Below are 22,681 nucleotides of genomic sequence, written 5' to 3'. Positions count from 1 at the left end.
TCTAAAGTCAAACCAAAGCAAAACCCAAAACCCCTTGACTTGCTACCTATAGCCGAACCAAGAAGAGGGAGAAAGAGGAGAGAATTTCTTATGTGAAGGAATGAGAAAACCCTTGATATAAGCCCTCTATATATAGGGATATATTTAGGGTTTAATAACTTGGTGACCAAGTTAATCAAGGCCCTAAAAAAGCCCCTCAAAATCGGCCCCCTCCATTAGGTAATTAGGGTCCAACACTAATTTCCTAGTTTCACATTTAATCCTCCTCTTTAATTAATTAAATACAATTAACCCTTTAAGGCAGTTTAGTGTCATACAAGGCATACCAATGACTACGACAATTTCTATCGGCCCGAAGTTGTTTCATCCTATGTAAGTAATGTACACTTCTTTTACTTAAACATATAAAGTAATCTATAACATCCCCATAAGTATAACATTGCTTATGTTTTTTTTTGTAAACTACATAGGATGAAATGAAAAGGCTTCAAACCGAATGCCCTGTGAGATAAGGAGATCATGCGACAGGGTTAGCGGGATAATGCAAGTTGGGAACATGGCATCGGGCCAGTTCCTACCTTGGCTTCACAGTATGTAGCCCCACCCCAACTTGCATTTTAGAGGAACGATGAAAGGGTGTTCTAACAGGCCGATGTTGAAGAAATTGTAGCAATGAGACTGGCAACTGAGCGATCACAATGGGAGGAATAGATGATGTCTAGAATGATGTCCCAGGTGCAAGGTCAAATTCCAATCTTAGATTCTAAACGCCTTACAGCTAGTACCTCCAGACCGAATGATGCTATTACCTCCTGACAGAATGATATAATGAAGGTGGGCCATCTAACCCGTAGATTTAGCTTTTGTTGGTATTCATATATATGAATTCAGCCGGCTAAATATCTATACACTTCTTAGCAAACGGAAGTTGCTATGGTTTGTTCAGAATGGAAAGGTTGATGGGTGGGACTAGGGGTGTAAACGAGATGAGACAGTTAGTGAGCTACCCGAAATCGACTCACAAATTATTCGAAATCGACTCGGTCTGAGTCGAGGCGAGCTCGAGCTTGATCTACTCGAGTAGATTTTCGAGTCGAGCTCGAGCCTCAAAATAACCTACTCGAAAAGCTCGCGAGCTTAATTGAGCTTGTACTTATTTACAATTTTACCCTTGAATATTATATATTTTCACATAATTACTATCCTACCGAGCCGAGCTTAATCGAGTAGAGCTTGAAATTGTCGAGCTTATAGGACTAATTTGACTTAAAACTTAGTTTAATACTTAATTGAGTTGAGCCGAGTCGAGCTCAAAGTGTCGATACATAAGTCGAGCTCAAGTTCGAGCTTGAAAATTAAAGCTCGGTCGAGCTCGAGTCGAGTTTTGTAGTCGAGTCGAGTTCGAGCTTGGCACTGTATCGGCTCGACTCGGCTCGTTTACACCCCTAGGTGGGACGATGCTCGTTGACCCACTGTTTAAGGAATTGTTTGCAGAGGTCTGCAAATTGAGGCATTGATACAGTTCATACTTGAACAAATAACCTTCGATGAACGCGTACTGAAAAAGAAGTTACATTCTATCCATGCGTACCAACTTTGTTAGATATATATCTTGTATTTGTATTGTTGTTAAGGTGTATAACGCTATAGTGGTCAAAATGGGTAGACTTCTAGATGTTTGTTGGTACAGATGGAGGAAGATGAGGACTTCGTCGACTTGCTGAACCCAGATACTAAGAAAGAGATTGCAACAGTTGGAGATTCAAATATGAAAAAATTGAAGCGAGGAGACATACTGCAGCTCGAGAGGAAGGGCTACTTCAAAGTTGATGCTCCCTTTATCAGACCTGCCAAATAGATTGTAGTTTACGCCATTCAAGATGGCAGGAAGGTTGCAACCAAGTAAAATTTTCATTTAAATCTATGATGTGATAACTTTTGATATAATGTCATCCAACACATCTATTGTTACACATGTGATAGAGATTTTGGAGTTTAATTTAATTTGTCATGTTGCCCAATAACAATTTGGTTGTTTACAGAAGGCTGCGAAAAGGAAATATACTTGTGATTTGGGCAAAATTACAAGTTGTGTGTTGGTCTGGCAACACTTTGGCAAATTTGGATGATTGGATCCCCAAGTTTAGTTCTCAAAAATAGTTAGTGCAACCTTGATGTGGGAGTCGAACCCGCATGGGTAACAAACTAACCAATTCACCTAAATTGATGTTTGTTAATTTATTTTTATCCCAAATATAAAAATGATGAAATCGGCCATTCCCAAACTTCCCAAAACGAATACAATATACTCAAACAATGAAGGTCCCACGTACAAACATATAAATTCACGTTCTCAGTAGCATTCATACATACATTAGATGTAGTAAAAACTTGTGAAGGATGATCCACTTAATTTCTATCAAGTTGTTATTATGTAGCTACCTAAAAATTTAACAATTATTTTTATTATGTGGTAAGATTTTTTTTAATCCTATTTCAACTCAACCTCTACATAAATATAATCAAGGAAATACGAGTAACAATATTTATATACTATCTTTCAACTCAACTTACACTTAATAAAACTAGCACACAATGCAACAGTGGTCATGACGACGACGATGTGACGGTGGTGGCAGCAATTGTTGGTGGTAGAGGCGGTGTCGAGTGGGGTAGATAATTGATGTAAAAGTAATTAATGTAAATAGTTAATGGAGATATTATAGTGTATGTAAACGCATATATGTAACTCTTAAATAGCTTTAGTGTAAAAGAGTAGTTTATAATGTATTTCTTTTAGACCTGTAAACTGTTAGTCATTCTTTTTTTCTTTTTTTGGGACAACAAATTGGTAATTAATAGTTAGCATTCGAGATATTATAGTGACATCTAATTGGGCCATATAGGAAGCTCTAACCACGTATGTCTGTAGATGAAACCCAATACTTTCAAAACCTTCCTAACAATCCACTCCTTCAAATGTATTCCCCAAGGTTTAAGACCTTATCAATAGACCACTAACCCATTAACAAGTATTTTTACTTTTAACTATGTTTTTACATAATGAGGTCAAGATGAAAAATGTTGTTTTTAAGGAGGTTTTGATCATGCTAAATTAAATTTTTGTTTCTATGTATAGTTTACTTTTATTTTTATAACTTTTCTACGTGATGTTTAATACCTTCTGGTTTATTGATATTTTCACTTTAATATAGATGAACGTTTTATTATAGTATATAATCAATTTCGCATCAACTTTTACGATTTTACAATGAATTAACTCGAGCACAAGAGTATGCTGATGCCCTTGCAAATATTGGCGAACCAGTGAAAGACAAAGATCTTGTGATGCATGTTATTACAGGTCTTCCTGATGATTACAACAACTTGAAATCAACAATACTTGGCCAGCCGACCCCCTTGGCATTTTCCGAACTGCACGGGCTTCTCTTAGACTTGACTACATGGTGAAGAAACCTGTGGCCGATTTAACACCCGCTCAAACTTTCTCGACTGCTACATTGCCACAATCTTCGAGCACTAGTGGAAATTCATCTTCGCTTCCCAGTGATACTATGGAAGCCCTTCAACAACTAGTTGCTCGTCTTGGCTTTCAACTTCAGCCATCATCCAACCAATCGCCACAAGCTTTTTATACAAATAGGTCGAACAATAACCGAGGCAACAATCAAAACAACCGTAGAGGCCGCGGAAATTATCAGAATTCCCAAAATCGCGGTGGAGGTAATCGAAATCTATTTTCTTGGGCAACTAATCAAAACACTATATATGGTACTTGTAACAAGTGTGGAATTAGTCATCTCCCGTCACAATGCCCAAATCGGGACCCCTCTACAATGCGTAATAGGCAGCCGTATGCTAACTTTGCTCAGATGAACTATGCTGCTAATTCTCGCTCTCCTGCATCAACTTCATGGCTTCCTGACTCAGGTTCTAATTTCCATGTTACTCCTAATCTTTCTAATTTTGACACGTTTCAGCCGCACTTTGGAGATGACAATGTTCATGTTGGCAATGGTAAGGGTCTTCCTATTTTACATATCGGCTCTTCAACGTTTTATTCACCCAATAAAAGACTTTCTTTACGAGATATCCTTCATGTCCCTGAAATTAAACAAAATCTTATTTCTGTTCAAAAGTTTTGCTTAGACAACAATGTGTTTTTTGAATTTCATGCAACTTTCTTTTCTGTGAAGGACAAAGTCATCCGTTCCACCCTCCTCACTGGTCCAAGTAATGGAGGTCTCTACTCATTTTGTTTACCGAGCTACCAACCTATCCAAAAATCTGTGTTCACTATTGTTCGAGTCTCTCCGGACGTGTGGCATCAAAGACTGGGTCACCCTCATTCAAAATTATTTTCTTTTATGTTATCAAGATTTAATTTACCACTTTCTAGTAATAGTTCTTTAAGTCATTGTACTGCTTGCTCTATTGGCAATTCTTCCAAACTGCATTTACCATTATCTCGAAATAAAGCTTCGAATATTCTTGATCTTCTTTATTGTGATGTTTGGGGTCCTTCACCCGTCCCTTCTTTTGATGGTCATTCTTATTTTTTGTTGTGTGTTGATGCCTTTTCACGTTACATGTGGTTCTTTCCCTTGAAACGTAAATCTGATGTTTATCATATATTTACTCAATTTGTTGCTATGGCAGAACGTGAATTTAAAACAAAACTGAAATCAGTCCAAACCGATGGTGGGGGTGAATTTTGCAAATTGTCTCTTTTTTTCTCAAATCTAGGAATCATCCACAGATTCTCTTGTCCTCACACAAGTGAACAAAATGGCCTTGTTGAAAGACGACACCGACATGTCGTTGAAACTGGTCTCACTCTTCTTTCTCAATCCGGTGTCCCATCTAAATTCTGGCACTTTGCTTTTGACACTGCAGTCTACCTTATCAATCGCATGCCCTCTTCAAACACATCACGCACCTCTCCCTTCGAGTTTTTGTTCAAACGGACACCCAATTACACTTTTCTTCGTGTTTTTGGTTGTCAATGTTTTCCCCATCTACGACCCTATAATCCACACAAAATGGATTTCCGGTCTACTCCTTGCACATTCTTGGGGTATAGCACCTCCCATCACGGGTATCGGTGTTTTGACCAAGAGTCTGAACGTCTCTATATTGCTCGTCATGTCCGCTTTAATGAACACTTCTTTCCATTTCGTCAACCTACCTCGCCACCGACACCTACCTCCCAACCAGACGAATACTTCTCGTCTTATCCATCACCTCCACCTCCTACGATCAACCCAGTTTCCAATGAGTCAGCTGCAAATGTTGCTTCACCTCCTCCACCTGAGCCCACAACTACGCTCGTTCCTCCTATCCAACCAGTACACCATTCATCCGAACCCGCACAACTCGTCGATCCTATTCCTTCATCTAGGCCATCATCACCACCCCAACCTACTACACTCGCACGTCCTTCAAATCTTCGCCAAAATCCTCCTAAAACAAAAAATTTTGATCCCTCCGCGAATCATACCTCCACATCTCTTTCCGAATCTGAACCCGCTACCTTTGCTCTTGCTAACAAGAACCCTCTATGGCGCAAAGCCATGGAGGATGAATATTTGGCTCTCTTGAGAAACGGCACATGGTCATTAGTGCCACGTGTTCTAGGAAAATATGTAGTTGATTGCAAGTGGGTATATAAAGTTAAACGTGACCAACGGGGAATTATCACTCGCTATAAAGCGAGACTTGTTGCTAAGGGATTTCATTAGCAGCCAGGCATTGACTATACTGACACCTTTAGTCCTGTTGTCAAAGCTACCACTATCCGGGTTGTTTTATCTATTGCTACAACTAATCATTGGCCCTTGAGACAATTAGATGTCCAGAATGCTTTCTTACATGGTGATCTCAAGGAAACAGTGTATCTACAACAACCGCCAGGTTTTGTTGACAGGTCAAAACCTGATCATGTGTGTTTATTGCACAAATCATTGTACGGTCTAAAGCAAGCACCGAGAGCGTGGTTTCATAGGCTTTCTCAGGCTCTTTATCGCATTGGTTTTAGGGGATCCAAAACCGATCCCTCGCTTTTTATCTATTGTGCTCATGGAACAGTGCTATATATGCTAGTGTACGTTGATGATATTATTTTGACAGGTAACAACCCTTTGATGCTTGATAGGGTTGTTCATCAGCTTAGTCGTGCCTTCGCGATTCAAGACATGGGGCATCTGTCCTATTTTCTGGGTGTGGAAATCACACGTACAGGTTCAGATTTGTTTCTATCTCAATCCAAATATATTAAAGACCTCTTGGAACGTGCAAATTTGTCCAATGCCAAACCAGTTCCATCTCCACTTTCTACATCTGTCGTTTTGTCTAATGGTGATAGCACTCCTTTCTCGGATCCAGTAAAATACCGAAGTATTGTTGGGGGTCTCCAGTATGTTACTCTTTCTAGGCCTGATATTGCATTTGCCGTGAACAAAGTTTGTCAATACATGCATTCTCCAACTGAGAATCATTGGTCCGCTGTTAAGCGTATTCTTCGTTACTTACAAGGGACATCCAGTTACGGATTACGCATCTCTAGCAACTCCTCAACTCAGTTACATGCTTATGCCGATGCCTCCTTCAATGCTATTAATGCCTACTCTGATGCTGATTGGGCTGGTTGCCCAGATGACCGTCGATCCACGGGGGGATTTGCTATATATCTAGGATCTAATCTTGTCTCTTGGTCTGCTAGAAAACAACGCACTGTATCTCAGTCATCCACAGAGGCTGAATACAAGGCTATGGCTGACACTGTCGCCGAACTTACATGGCTTCAATCTCTACTTCAAGAATTGTGCATTCCTATACAGACTACTCCAACATTGTGGTGTGATAATCTAGGCGCTACTTATTTGTCAGCTATTCCCGTCTTTCATGCACGCACAAAGCATGTGGAAATTGATTTTCATTTTGTACGAGAGAAGGTTGCTCAAGGAAATTTGTCAGTAAAGTTCATATCTTCACATGATCAGATTGCGGATGTTTTTACAAAGGCCTTATCTTCAGATCGGTTCATGCTGTTGCGATCCAAGCTAAGAGTCACACAACGGCCTTAGCTTCAGGGGGCGTATTAAGATAGTATTAGTTTCCATATTAGTTAGTTTACATATTATTAGTTTCCATGTATTAGGTTAATAGACTCTATAAATACAACCTATTGTAATCCTCATTAATCACAATCAAATACAATAACTCTTGATTCTCATATGACTTGACCGATTGAATGGTTCAGGTAAAACCTCCTCTGGAACTTCATCTCCCTAAAAGATCAAAAGAGTAACAGATTAATCACACAGATTTTCAATACCAATGTAATAACTAAAATGACATGAACCAAAAAGGCAAAGAATATTTCAATACCTCAGGATTCGATTTACAAAACTTCACTAGTCGAGATCCAAACAACTTGCTCAATTGGATATTCACATTCTCCGAGCTGACCATCTTCTCATCATTCTAAACAACACCAAAGTCTAAACTCACAAGAAGATCCGCTTTCATACAGCAAGTATGCTCATCACGAACACGAATTTTCTTAATCTCAATCGCCTCAGGCAAAATAAACTTCATTTGAGCTAAATGCCTATATGTATACTTCCTATACATATAACCAAACACAATAACACACATAAGTTAGAATCAAACTTTAAAAATTTTCATCAAAATAACTTGATATCGAAATAATACCTGTCCACTAAGTTCTCGACTATTCAGCGGATGTTAGCAAACTTTGACAGTGAATTTCTCAATTTAAGAAGCCTAATTGATGTTTGTAAGCTGTTGAACATGTTTTCCAAGATTTCATACCTATAAACAAATTTCACATTACATTATTATCAATATATATAGAAAACACGCACACATATAGTATAATATCAAAATCATACTGTAGTAGTAATTAAAATATACAAATTATTAAATCATATTAATATATATACATATGTGAAGGAAATATGTATAACTTACTTTTCTGGAAGTAATGCGGCGGGGAGGGGCGTCGGAGTTACCGTTTCATTATCGGATTCGATTTCCGAATCTGAAAAAACAGAAGGTTTTGGAAACGATTTCTTGAGCTTTTTGGCAGCTTCACGGACTTGACTGACAGACGGAAGCGATCGCTGGCTTCGCGTGAGATGCACTCTCGGAGAATTCATTGGTTTTTCAGGCGTTTTAATGATCCACGCCCTTTGATCCGGAGCAATGGTGGTTGAAGGATGTGGCAATTTCATCGATTTTAATTATTCGAAAAGGGAAGATGACGAATTGGTATTCGTTCTTGCAGGATGTATTTGTAGGGTTTTCGACAAGAATATAGGTAACAAAATTCGTAGACAGAGAGATATATAATAGAAATCTGTATATGGAAAGTATATATATTTAAAGCTAAAGCTAACTAACTTTGCCGCGTTTTTCAGTTTCTTGCATACCAAGCAGCTGATCTATACTAATACACAGCTCTCTCGTTAAAATTGGACTTTTCAAAGATCATAAATATGTATTTTTGAGTTAAATAATACGAGTAATGGTTAAAAACTAGACAATTGAAAACTTATTTTAAACTTTTATGGAAAATGATGGCTAGAGGAGGACAAGGTTGTACCAAGCTTCGAATAACAATGCACTTCAAAAGCATTTTTAATTATATTTGTGTTTGAGAACCTTCGAATAACAATGCTTTTAAATCCTTTAAAGAAGCGAAACCCGTTTATCAAGCCTTGAATAAGACTTAAGTTTTAAGTAAACCTCTCAAGACCTATGGGAATCTAAAAAAATATATTATTAAAATGGATAGTTATTTTTGATAAATAGGTGATCGAAAGATTTTTCGATTAAAAAAGCTTTTGAAAAAGTTTTTATTGGAAAAAATGACTTCTTAATTGAAAATGATGGGTTTTTTTATGTGGCAAAATAAAAAAGCTTTTTGCCATTATTGACATAGGAATGTCTTCGAATATACCTAGAACTAACATGTGATATGAAAGTTGCGGATTAATATAGCCTATATATGCAATCATATGATACATTACATGAATTTAGAGATGAGCTTTTAATATGAAAAGTATAAAATTTTTATGCATGTTATTAAGTCAAATATACATCTATTAGCGATTTAGATGTGAATATCTATAAGTGATATAGATGTAAAGGTGGGTATGACACATTGTAAATGAGTACCAGAAAGACTGATTTACTGTCTAACTTTCATATTATATTATACAAATCGATTTAAAAAACTAAAAAAGTACCCATGCTGAAAGGACCCGACTCGATATACCGAAAATACAAGATTTTTTTTTTTTACACCCCACTGCGCCGCAGTGGGTCGAGCACTCCCCATTGCGCCGCAGTGGAAAGTCTCGGCAAAGAAAGGGACGAAGCCCCACTGCGCCGCAGTGGGCTTGACACACCCCCACTGCGCCGCAGTGGGAGGAAACCAAATATTTTCCGAGGATTCCCACTGCGCCGCAGTGGGCAAAACCACCCCCACTGCGCCGCAGTGGGAGACCTGACCTGCAACCCTAACGTCATTTTAACACTTGATCTAACTTGCAACCTTCAAATTTCAAAACGAACTTCTCAAAACACAATTCAAAGGTTTCCAACAACAAAGTAGACACATTTCAAACACAATTACAACATAACTTGTTTCACAAATCCAAGAACAACCCTAACGGGTCATTTACCCGTTTTGGCAACAATTTCGCCCAAATGCGACAATACCACTTTCCAAAGACTTTACAACTTGGACGTTTAAAGAAATATTACCGAAACATGACCTCAAACCAAAATGTACCATGAGCCATGAGGTGTGGGACATCTAAGCTTCTATACCAAAAGATCGTCATTCGTTCGAGAATGACCTAATTACCTTCAAGTTCTTCAAAAGATATCTACAACTTCAAGCTTATCAACACACTTAGTTCCTTCTTCCGGAACTACCTATAAAAGTGTAAACAACTAAAATATAAGCAGAGGCTTAGTGAATATACTTGCATACATTTATGGTTACGAAGGAAGGCAGGTGCAAAGACTTTCACATGTAACCTATGACACCGTCGTGTCACATTCACAGGCTCACTTTGCACACTAACAATTACATATATGGATCCATATAAGCTAAACAATCATAACAATCATATCTATCGGGATTCTTAAGCCCCGGAGGTTCTTAGGCCTCATAAACAATGCCCCACATGGGCTTGACGCCAAATCAATTACCATGCTTGGAACATTCACATCTCATGGTAATTGACCCAACGTATTCATAAGGGTATGCAAATATACTCACCTCCTCCGCAACAAAGAGAATAACGCTAAACAACAAGCACAAGCAAGCTTCAACCTATAATCATATCGTAAAAATGCATAAGCTTACATTCACCACTATGACTAGTTCAACCAAGTCATACTCAATCACTAGCCTTTCTAGACTCAAAACCCAACCCATTTGTCATTGAGTTTCATTTTCTTTAACAAACACACTAGGTAGTTCAACCTACCATTTTCATCAACAATTTCATAACTAGTAAAAGCTCATCTTTTCTCAAGAACTAAAATTATCACATGAACTTATCATTTTCATAGTCAAACTTAACACATAACTCAATGACAATTAGGTTATTTAAGGAATTGGGAAAAACCACTATAATATAATTTCTATCTAAAATTCCCAAATTGGTTCACTCTATGAACCCTAATTCCAAAAAGAAAAAAATGAAAGCTAGGTTAGGGGAAATCAATACCTCACAACAAAAGCAAATTCAAGACTTGATTGGAAAATTCTTCCTCTTCCCTTTTTCCTCTTGAAATTCGGCCACCACCACCAAAACCCACAAACTCTAACTTTTGATTCTTGAATGGAGATTAAAGATGGTGATGATTATTATTTTGTTTTCTATCCTTGAATTTTGGAAGAAATAAACTTTGATTTTGAAAAGAAGAAAAAGAAAATGCATGTAGAAGTGAAGAAGGAAGAGTAATGGAATATTGACTCAAAGGAAAAGAAGTGTCTGACACTCCTTGGAGATGCCACGACTCACACTCAATTTTGAGGGTATTTATCCGCTATCCGCCAAAGTTCCAACTAAATTAACCCCATATTCGAAAATAAAATACTAGGAATTTAATTTAATGCCAAAAGTATAGAAAGGGGTTAATTTTTTTTACCTTAAAATCTTTGGGGTGTTACACATGCGTTGCATAAATGTAATGGCGGTGGTTGCGGTGAGAGGTGGTGGTGACGATGACGACGTAATGGTAGTGGCAATGGCTACGATGGTGGAGATGACAGGGGTGGCGGCAACAATTCGTGGTAGTGAAAGTGGCAACGACGAGTAGCATAGCTTATTGATATAATATAGTTTTGATAATTGTTTGAAACTTAAAAATTTTTTAATAATGATTTTACAAAAATACCACAACGTTGCTCGCGCGATGCAGCGGCGACGATGGCGGTGACAGATTGTGGTGGCGTGTGCCGATAATGGCTCGAATATGAATAATATAGATAATTGATATAACGTGATTTTCATGAAATTTTGGATTTTTAAAAATTTTTCAAAATAAACAATGTTTGCTTTATAATATTTAGGGATAAAGGCATGGGAATATACCCAACTATAGCAAAAAGGCTATGTAATGTACCCTACTACTCGACTTGCTATTCAGTGTAACCAACTACGTTTTTTGGGTTATTCAACGCAAGCAACCTGCTACAATAGGTTTCCATCCGGTTTCCATCATCATCATCATCCTCACTAGTCCAACACTCGCCGGAAAAATGGTAATTCACCGGAAAAATTAAAATCGTGATAACTTTGTTGTTTCATCGAATTAAGACTTGAAACTACCACCAATCGACTCAAAATTTGATCTTGCACAAACCCGACTAAAATGCAAGTTTTGATCCGCTCGGCAAATGGATAATTTCTGGAGAAAATATGAAGAACACGACGGCCGGAATCTGCACAAAACCTTGCCGGAAAAGTTCAAACGCCAATAAACCTTCGTTTATTCGAGTTAGACCACGAAATTACCACCAAAATACTCAGAATGAAGCCACGAACAAACCCTGTCCTGAAATTAATCCGATTGAGACTCGCCGGAAAATTCAACTGTCAACAAAAGTTCACAAATCGGACAAATGAAGGTATCACTGTGTTCAGAATCTTCTCGCGAACAAATCCTTATGTTTTTCAACTCGATTTGATCAACAACGAAGGAGAATCTAAAGAGAGAAGTTCTGGAGCAACTTTGTTGATTTTTTTTTTTTAAATGAATGAATGTAAAATTGTAACGTAAAGAGTACTGTTAATTGGATTTGAAAATTGAACTCATGAACCTTTGACTGTATCAGTTATGTCGGTTGGAGATTTTTCTGAAGAGATGGATAATACTTGTTTCTTAGCCGTGAATTTTTTTAATGAAAAAGAAATAAAAAATGCAAGTGGTAACATGCTACTTGTTGTGTATCCGGTTACTTGCGTTGAATAAACAAAAAAATTGTAGTTGGTTATACTGAATAGCAAGTCAAATAATAAAGTACATTACATAATGTTTTTGTGCATATTTTCATCCCTTTATCTCTAATATATTTAACAAAAGTATATCTATCACTTCCCCTTTTAAAATCCGTCTTTTTCTGTTTTTATTATCTCTCTCCGAACCCTCCGAAAAGTTGGACAGTGACTCAGCTGACAACTGACGTTCCTATGGCAACAATCATAATGCTTCGAGAACCTTCCATTTATTATCCATCGCCTTCTTCTTCTTCTACAATACCATCATCTGTATTGAGGATTTCAATTTCACTTAGGAAGAAATATCCAACTATTCTTCTTGGTCAGAAAACAACAACTTTTTGTTCAACTTCTCCATCTCATAATATTATAAGTAAGTCCAATTTCATATATATATATATATATATATATGCATATATTTAAATTTCAATTTATATTTACCGAGTAACATATTTTTCATAGGTATGCTGTATTTGTATTAATTTATAATTATAATCTGCGTAACAAAATATGTATCCGTATGGAATTTTTTGTGTTTATAATATATATATATAGTAGCTTCGAGATAGGGTTCTTGACATAGGTATAGAAGCTATAGTGCATATCTTGCAAATTAGGAAGGAATTTGTGAATTATAGGTTTTGGATAAGTTGTGCGTTCTCGAATCAGAATTGGCCACATTTTGTTTCGATTTTGATATGATTTTGCCTCAAGTAATGAAATTGGGCAACTTTAGATCATCCTTGTTTAACCATAAGGTAAACGGTTTACAAGGTACTCACTTTTTGATAGGATTAAACTCAACTTGTTTCTGGCACACAACTTCTGTTTTTACCATATCATGAGTAGGTCGCCACCTGTGTATGGAATGAGTCTGCTTTTGGCATTATGTGATCATAATTGTCATCCAAAGGACGTTGGCGACGATTCCTTATTTGCTGCAATTTGGCGTAGTATAAAAAAATTGAAAATTGCCAGTAATGAAAAGGTGGTGCGTTTGGACGGCTTTCAGAATTTCATGTTGTGTTTGTTATTTCAAGCCAAACAAGATAGTGGTGTGGGTATTAGGATATGGTAGTCCGTCGGTGGTGACTGGCCGCCTGCTGAATAAGTCAAAAACTGCAGCCTGCTAAATAAGTCAAAAACTACTTCATCCTTTGTCCTGGTGCCATAGACTAGTTTAGTACCTGCAGTGGAAAGCTTTAATGTTGGACACCTTTTTATGCCATTTCCCTGTGATGTTGTAAAATATGCATCCTTGATCCAAAATATACACATCATGTATAAAGTCTAAAGATACATCATAAAAATAGTACTCCATAAATAGAAGGTTGTGACTTATAAATATGTCATTTGAACCTTTGAAGTTTCTTTCTATGCAGTATAACACATTTGAGAAAATTGCAGAGCCGTTGACATCAACTGATCTCTCTGGTTCGTTAAAGGATGGAGCTGGACTTCGAGTGGCATACCAGGCATGAAATTATATCTGCTGGGTGGCTTGTTTTATCTGTTTGATATGGTTAACGAATAAAAATAACAGTTAATTCATCATTCGGGGATTAATTACTTAATTTTCATTTGTGAAGGGTGTTAGTGGAGCATACAGTGAATCAGCAGCTGAGAAAGCATACCCAAATTGTCAAACTGTTCCTTGTGAGCAATTTGATATCGCGTTTCAGGTCAGGCTATATCTTTAAACTATTACTGATCATGCTATCACTCTCTCTATAATCCAGAACAATGACTGATTATTGTGCATAAGGACATAAAGTTGATAATGTGGGAGAATTGTGGAGCTAAGGCCACATAAGTTGTACTTACATAATTGCTTAGCATGCAAAGCAAAAGGTGTATACCGTACCATGATAGGTTAAAGTCACACAACACATAGTTGAGGAAATCAAAAGAGATTGATGTATATTTTGAACTGTTTATTAAGAGTTTTTCAAAATATTTTGGCTTAATTATTTCTTCTTTTCTTTTTGAATATTTGCCTTGGCATGATAATTTAGCTCAACTTTTTGCTTGATCTGTTCCTTTCAGATTTCAATTTCTTTGATCAATCATATTTGTTCATGTTGGCATCATTCTGAATCCTCTATTATGAAATGTGCTCATGTACTATATATATAACACGAGTCACCTAACCGAATTAGTGTACTGAATTTTCACTATTGTAACGAGAGCTGAATTTACAAGTTTGGAAAAAAAAATATAGGGACGAAGTAATGATAAGAAATCATGCCAGGATTATTACTGTGTTCTTATTGGGGAAAAAAGTGAGTATTTTCTGCTAAATCAAATTGGGCTATTCTTTTAATTATCAAGAATTAATGAAAAATATTTCCATCCATGCTCTTTAGTTTCCAATACAAATCGACTTTTCAAAGTGAGCTACGGGTCAGGCAATGGGTTATGTTACTAAAAATGAAATGGGCCAAGTTGACTAGCACACTTCTTTGTCTATTTTAATATCTCTATGCAAATAGTCAATGGGCTAGTTATGAGATATGACAAAACAATAAACTAAATATTTGGATAAAAGCTATGTAAAGGGTTGTATGCAAATGCATCAAAGTAGACCTTTTTCCATCCCAAAAGTGTAATTTGTGATTTGTTGACCATACATAATTAAGTGGGTAGAAGTAGCTAGATCTAAACATTGATGATCCTCCTCTGATTTCTTTGATGCAGGCGGTTGAAAATTGGATTGCAGATAGGGCAGTTTTGCCTATTGAGAATTCTTTGGGAGGTAGCATCCACCGGAATTACGATCTTTTACTGCGACATAGGTTACATATTGTTGGAGAGGTGCAATTTTCAGTCAGACACTGCTTATTAGCCAATCATGGTGTAAAAGTTGAAGATCTTACAAGGGTTCTCAGTCATCCACAAGTACGTGCTGCATGTTAACCTTCCATAAGTAAAAAGTTGGACTACTGGTGATGTTTTGCTATAATTAAATGCAGGCTCTTGCTCAGTGTGAGCACAGATTAACAAAGCTACGAGTGGTTAGAGAATCCACCGATGATACAGCTGGTGCTGCTCAGGTAACTAACAGTGGGACACCTAGGTCACATGTCTAGTTAATATGAGTGTCAGAAGGGCTGGTAACTTGGAGTGGGTCCTTTTGAATGATCCTTACTGGTTGGAATGGATGCCTGTCCGGAGTGACTTGTTGTCCAGGATATTTTACCGCTTTATAAATAATTAATGTTTCTAATATATTTAAAACTTAAAAATGTTATTTTGTTTCAACTATAGTGGATTCTTTGAGTAACTTTATTTAGGAGGGTTTATGCATAAACTTATTTGGGTAACTAAGACCCATCCTATTATTTTGAACCCAAAAACTTTTTGCCATTTTCATCCTACTCCTTTGTCTTGTTAATCGGTTGATATATCCACTTCTATTATAACTTTATAGAAGACCTATCTGTTTTTTGTATTTTAAAAGGAGAAGCTACATTGTGAAGCAATATTGGCAAGATGTTGAGCGTGAAGACAGTTTTTTATTATCCAACCTTCACTAGATTTAATACCCAACTGGACATGTGGGGTAATGGAACTACGGAAGGATGCAATTATCTAATATACCCTCAAGAAGAGGGTATTTTGTAAATTACCAATACTATCAAGTAGTAGTTTAAAGGGTAGTATTAGGCTGAAACTTTGTCAAAAAGTAAATGTTGTATTCATTTTGAGACTTCTTACATCCGATTTTTTGGACGAAAGGAGTATTAATTTTCTTGGAGGTGGTTATGTTGACCAATCTCCTTATAAATTAGTCAATTTATGCTACGTTATTGTCTTTGATGGTTCATATTTCTAATATGTACTATAAGAGTTGCCAAAAGGTTAATAGTTCAGATGGGCCAGACTGATAAAACGGGTTGTCGGTTGCCCAAAATGTTTCTTATGCATAAACCTCCTAAATCAGTTCTTTTTAGTGAAAATTTAGATTATAAGTTAAGATATACATTACCGTATCTGACTCGCGAATTCATATGAAATCTAGAATATCTGGACAAAAGGTTATTCAGGTCACTCTGACCCCCAATCTGTAGGTGAAGATACTCATTTTGCCACATAACCTAATCTGTCCATTTTGCCACTTCTGATGTTTCTTTCTTTCTCGCATTGCTGATGATGCCTGTAAAAGTTTGTTGCTCTGCATAAACTCAAAGACACAGGTGCAGTTGCTAGTATAGGTGCTGCCAGAATATATGATTTAAATGTTCTAGCTCAAGATATACAGGTCTGGATTGCATCTTGTGATATAAAAAGCTTTTACCAGATAATTTGTTTAGATCTAAATTTATTTCTCTGATTTGCAGGACGATTCAGATAATATCACCCGCTTTCTGATGCTGGCTAGAGAACCAATTATTCCGGGCACGAATAGACCCTTCAAAGTGGGCGGTTTCTTCAAATATATGTAAATAAGAAATTGTTTTTAGATAGAATCATTACTAATTTAGAATTTCAATTATGTGCAGACGAGCATAGTTTTCTCCCTAGAAGAAGGTCCTGGTATGCTGTACATGGCACTTGCTGTTTTCTCTATGAGAGATATCAATCTGACCAAGGTTATATCCAATGTATACTGCATTTTACTATTTCAGAGATTGAAAAATGGACAAGTTGTATAATGGTTCAAATGAGTAATTTCTTGCTGCTGCATGGATCACACACCGGGAACACGTTTCATCGATAACTATCTTATCATTTTATATATTGTAACTTAAATTCTTGAATAAACGATTTTAAAGGTCATATGCATTGAAAACACACTTTAGGCGCCTTTAAAACTTTTTTTTGGTTTTTTGATATACCAATTTGACCCTTTCAGACCCTTCTAGATAAGACATAATGCAAATATTCTCAAGTAAAAGGGTTGAATTTGCCACCTTCCATATTCATTGCTAATGTCAAAATTGTTGTTTTTGCACCTGATGTATGATTATCACACTTTACCCAGTCTTGTCATCTTTCATTTGTTTTTATGTATCAGATTGAAAGTCGTCCTCAGCGAAAACGTCCTCTTTTACAACCTGTTGGAGATGGGGATGGTTTGAAGTAAGCTTAAGATAATATATGTGCATTTAAGAGCAATAGTATTTATATGAAGATTACTATGTTTAGTTACCATCTGTTTTTGATGGGCTGGAAATAATTGTACTGTCATTGACCCACAAAACTTGCCGAATGAAGAGGCCTTCGGGTCATTGCAGCTGGAGTGCTGTTAACCCATGAAAGATGTAATTTTTAATTATATGATTTCATAATAACTTGAATTACCAGTCACTGAAATGCAGAATGATAACTTTTATAAACAATATACAAACCAGAAAGAAAGTCAAAGGTAACAATTTTTATGTACACAAGTGAAGTACTTAAACCAGTTAAGAAATAATATATATATATATATATATATATATCGAAAATGGGTTAGGAAAAATATGCCGGTAGTGTTGTAAAAACACCATTTAGTGGTGGTGGTGAATAACTTGTACACTTTGTAGATTCAACCATTTCACCATTTCTAGGTCACCAGATGAACCATAAAACTATCAGGCTTGCCCATGTTTTACAGTAACTCAACGTGGCTATGTTTTGTGTTTGTGTAGGCATTTCGACTATCTCTTCTATTGTGATTTTGAAGCATCAATGGCCGATCACAACGCCCAAAATGCTCTTAAGCATTTAAAGGTACGAGTTGCTGATTATGCATAATATTTATGATATTGACTTTTTTAAATAACCTCCATAACACAAAAATCATATCCTCTGGTAGGAGTTTGCTACATTTTTGAGAGTTTTAGGGAGCTATCCAATGGATATCAACTTGATATGAACAGTTAGGATTAAACTTCAGATGACTGTCGTGCACATTGTAGAAACTGGCACACACAGTCGCACAGTTGCGTGATGTCCAAACGACTGGAGATAGTAATACCTTGGAGGTCAATGGCTCAAATCCCTATACTTTGTTATCTGACAGAAATACGGTTTGGATCACCATATGATGGTAAAAGTAGATTATGCATATAGTTCTTATTGTGAAGTTTTTGTTGTTTCAGCAGGTCTTGAAAATGGTTTTGTTTTGTCAACCAAATTTTGAAGGTAGGTTATGTATAGTTTTGGTAATAGAAGTTAGTTGTTTCATCACATCTTATGTGTGTTCTGCTTTAACAATATTTTTTGACTTTGAGAACAATATCTTCGATAATTGATTACAATCATCTAGTCATTATGTGGCGGTAAACTTTTTCCAAGTTCAGGTTCCCTCCAATGATTTTACATTAAATAGTTTTGACCTATTATCAACAAGCGGATAGATTTCTGAGGTGATTTAGACATGTTTAGAGGCAATCGATAGTTAGAAAAGAAAATATCCTGTGTTAAAGGCTTGAAGAAGAGGTGAAGTTAAACTAAGGGTGAGGGGTGTGATTGTGACATCGGTGAGTTGTGATTACCAAATTCCGTATCATGCCGCCCACCCTTTTGCTTGTCACCGAAATTTGGTATACCAAATTCCCCAAAATCGGCACTACTACATTGATGGGGGAGAGAATCGGTATAGAGTGGCATGCAGAGAAACTTGTACAGTATAAGTATTGAAGCATGGTTATGTTACTAATTGGTATGTTTTGGCAAAGGATACATAGTATTATTTGATTGGGTGTGGGCATATGGCCATGTCATTTTTTGGCAAATTGACATGGACATCTTTACCTTAAGATGAGATGATAGCATTAGGCTTGACATGAAATATATATATTGATGATGGGTTATATTATAAATATAACATTAATTAATTAAAGAGCTTGTTTTTCTGTTTTATACACTCTTGACATATTAATTGTATTTTATTTTATATACTTTCTTAACATTTATATAATTACTGTACTAGATCTGAATCAATAAGACAATAAGTAATATTTTTACAGGCAAAGATACAATCAAATGTAGATGTATTACTTCTTCATATACAAATAACCACTGGGTTAAACCCCAATGGCCAGGAGTGTTTCACCAAACCTGCTATGCAGGACCCCGGGGGAGTTTACTCCAAGGTCTCGAGTTCGAGTCTGTTCCCCTCAATTAAGGAGGTGGTATGCTGAGAAAGGATATTTAAGATCCGCTTAGTGTGGGACCCTTTCGTTGTGCGATTAACACACATCATTCGTGTCTGAGGTAAAATTCACTTGTCAAAAGTTATACCACAAATAATCTATGTCACCGTTTATTAATCTTTACCATACTAATTTTTGCATCAGCAGAGTATTGCATCAAGTAATCTTTAACATACGAAGTTATTTTGCCAGATCCATCCTGATCCAACTTCAAAAACTTCAAACTCCGGAATGGTGAACATCGCATCATCGATTCTGCTGGAAACGAGGACAAAAACCAAACAAATGACTCGGAAATCGTAAGAGATTTGGCGTTATGAAAAGTCTGAAACATTGATATTATATTTTGAATACTTAGCTTCACGGGTCCAAAAAAAAATCCTTGATAATCAAAGACAACCTCGTCAAGAACAGGAAGAGCTTGAGGCGTTACGAACACTGGGAAAGTACTAATAGTCCGAAACTTGAAGATTCTGAGTTTTGGAGTCGAAAGCTCACAACGATTAAGCCTACAAGTACGACCATAGAAGCACTTGATGGTTAATGCCGAAAGTTGTGAAGTAAGGACGTTCAAATTATTTTCTTTATAACAACAATGGTACAAAGTTAACTTCTCCAATGCCGGGAACCCTGAGAATGAATCAGGATCGGTAATAATTGCCTCTCGTAAATATAGATTAGTCAGATTCTTGAACAGCCCAGCCGATTTTTGTCCCAAAAACCGACATATGATTTTTGTAATGCTTATTAGTTTCAATCGTGTTAAAGAATCCGAGCTAGTATTATGCAAGCAATCTGACCAAGATCCGTTTTCCTCACCCCTGATCGATGCTTTCACTTCTTTGACACCATGCGAAAATGCATAACCAAATACTGTTTTCCAAATCTTGGCATTAGATGATGCATAATGGTTGAAGATTAACTTGTTCAACTTTACGGAGTTATCACGACAAGCTAAAATCTTTGTAACAATCTTATCGAAATCAGGGAGTCTAAGAGTAACAATATCGTCGGAATCGATATTAAGAATGGGGATCAAAGTCCATAAAGACACCCATGATTTCGATAACATGGATGTTTGAGCGGCCTGTTTGAGGCTAAGAAACGAAAGAATATGAAGTTTCATGGGTTCGGGCAAATTTGTGAGTCTGTCTTCTTTAACTTCATCAGAATATTCATCATCTGCCGATTTTCTTACTAATTCTTGTTTTTCATAATGTGTTGGTTTGATTTTCTTCATATTAGTACTGGTCATGACAGCATCATTCGAATTTTGTTGTTTTCTTTTGATCGACGAAGATGACTTGTTTGCAGGATGTTTGGTGTGTTAGAAGATTGGCCATGTATATGTTCGTTCGAAATTATTTGGTTATTGGGTTAAGAAGAATGAATGAGAAGCAAAGTATGTATTGTTAGAGATATATATAATTTACGAATGAATATTGATTTATGGTATGATACTAAAATTTGTTGCAAAGCCCTAAATATATGAAAGAAACGTATTTTTATACCAATAATAACTTACCGAATCATATAGTAAAAGTACTTATAAACACGTTAATAGTAATTATAAATAATATATTTTTTTTAAATGTGTGGATCATTTACGTTGTGTTAATCGAGTTTGTGCTATAGAGTTCTTTCACTCTCAATACCTAGTAGGAGGAGAAATCCCCAACTAAACTGTCCGAAGGCATGATATTTAATTGGGATAAACCCCTGCCCTCAAACCTGTTTCATTGGAGAACTTTATTTGTAAAATACTATGTCTCGAACTCGCGGCCTGTAGCATGAAAATCTGGTGCTCAATCATTGAGCTATAAGAGAAAATACAATCATAAATAATATATGGTGATTACTAATATGGATATTGATAGTTAGGAGAAAACGGAAGGCTTTTTTTTTTACCATTTAGGTAGAAAATAAGAATAGTCTTTCTATTAAGTTAGAGGTAAAATTTGTCTACATCTTAACCCTTATACACTGTCAAGTAACTGGGGCTTAAAACCTGGAAAAAAAAAACGACACTGAATGGTTTCTTCCTTTCTTTCTTTATATTGATAATTAACTAGAAAAGTTGTTTGGGTTTCTTTACGATTCTATCATATTAATATTTATTAACTATTAAACAACTAACAATCGTTTTCAATATATTTCGCCATATACATATTTGTTATATATACTCTCCTTTTTTTCTTTTCTAAATCACCCCTGTCTTTACTCATCATATTAATTATCCGCACTAATATACTTAAAATACCTTTAATGAAATAAAATTATACCTTCAGTCTCTCAAGTCATAAATTAACTACACTAACCATTATATCAATTATATTTACATCAATGATATACATCACTACTTGTTGTTACACCACCAGTTGTCGCCGCCACCTATCACCACCCGTCATGGACACTATACTGGTTGTATTAAAAAAACTAATAACATTTTTTAAAACATCAATTTTTAATAAGATATGAATTTGTGTGTCATTAAATAATTTAATTATGATCATCGAGGTATAAAGATCTCATATTATTTAACATGAATCATAGTAGCTACAGTAAAATAACAAAGTATTTAAAATAGCTATAAAGATAAAGAAACTCCCGGCTTAACTATAGTAATAGGTTAGATATGGGCCTAAGAGCATTAGTAATGCTTCACACCACCACACCAGGTGGTGTGACACATCAACGCCACATCAGAATCACACAACACCACCCAGCAACCATACTATATCTGTAACAATAACAATACCATACCATATTTTTATATCAAAATATAACACTTTTACTTTAATAATTAAATCATAACAAGCATTAAATAGTTTAAAAAGAAATTAAGTTTATTGTAAGACTTGAAACTATATGAACAAAAAGCCAATATTGCATTTAAAAGTTTACTTGATTTTACATAAAATCAACCAAGTTGCGGCCTTTTAAAAAGTTAACGTTTATTATCTTCTTAAT

At 36.1% G+C, this 22,681-nt stretch overlaps 1 protein-coding gene and 1 long non-coding RNA gene across 2 annotated transcripts; both read left to right on the top strand.

Moving 5' to 3' along the window:
• The first annotated feature begins 12,698 nt into the window (after positions 1 to 12,698).
• On the top strand, positions 12,699 to 18,825 carry LOC122587391 (arogenate dehydratase 2-like). Its single transcript, XM_043759547.1, has 11 exons — positions 12,699 to 12,942; positions 13,977 to 14,044; positions 14,159 to 14,251; positions 15,267 to 15,467; positions 15,542 to 15,622; positions 16,735 to 16,830; positions 16,910 to 16,987; positions 17,072 to 17,161; positions 17,587 to 17,651; positions 18,203 to 18,284; positions 18,370 to 18,825. Exons 1-11 carry the CDS (start codon positions 12,762 to 12,764, stop codon positions 18,427 to 18,429), a joined length of 1,095 nt encoding a protein of 364 aa, XP_043615482.1. The 5' UTR covers positions 12,699 to 12,761; the 3' UTR covers positions 18,430 to 18,825.
• A 576-nt stretch (positions 18,826 to 19,401) lies between these two features.
• On the top strand, positions 19,402 to 20,596 carry LOC122587392. Its single transcript, XR_006322138.1, has 2 exons — positions 19,402 to 19,772; positions 19,859 to 20,596. It is a non-coding gene; the product is annotated as an uncharacterized LOC122587392 (long non-coding RNA).
• Positions 20,597 to 22,681: the final 2,085 nt, after the last annotated feature.

The sequence above is a fragment of the Erigeron canadensis genome, chromosome 2 (assembly GCF_010389155.1).
Source record: "Erigeron canadensis isolate Cc75 chromosome 2, C_canadensis_v1, whole genome shotgun sequence".
Taxonomy (NCBI): domain Eukaryota; kingdom Viridiplantae; phylum Streptophyta; class Magnoliopsida; order Asterales; family Asteraceae; genus Erigeron; species Erigeron canadensis.
This window is presented reverse-complemented; position numbering and strand designations above follow the sequence as displayed.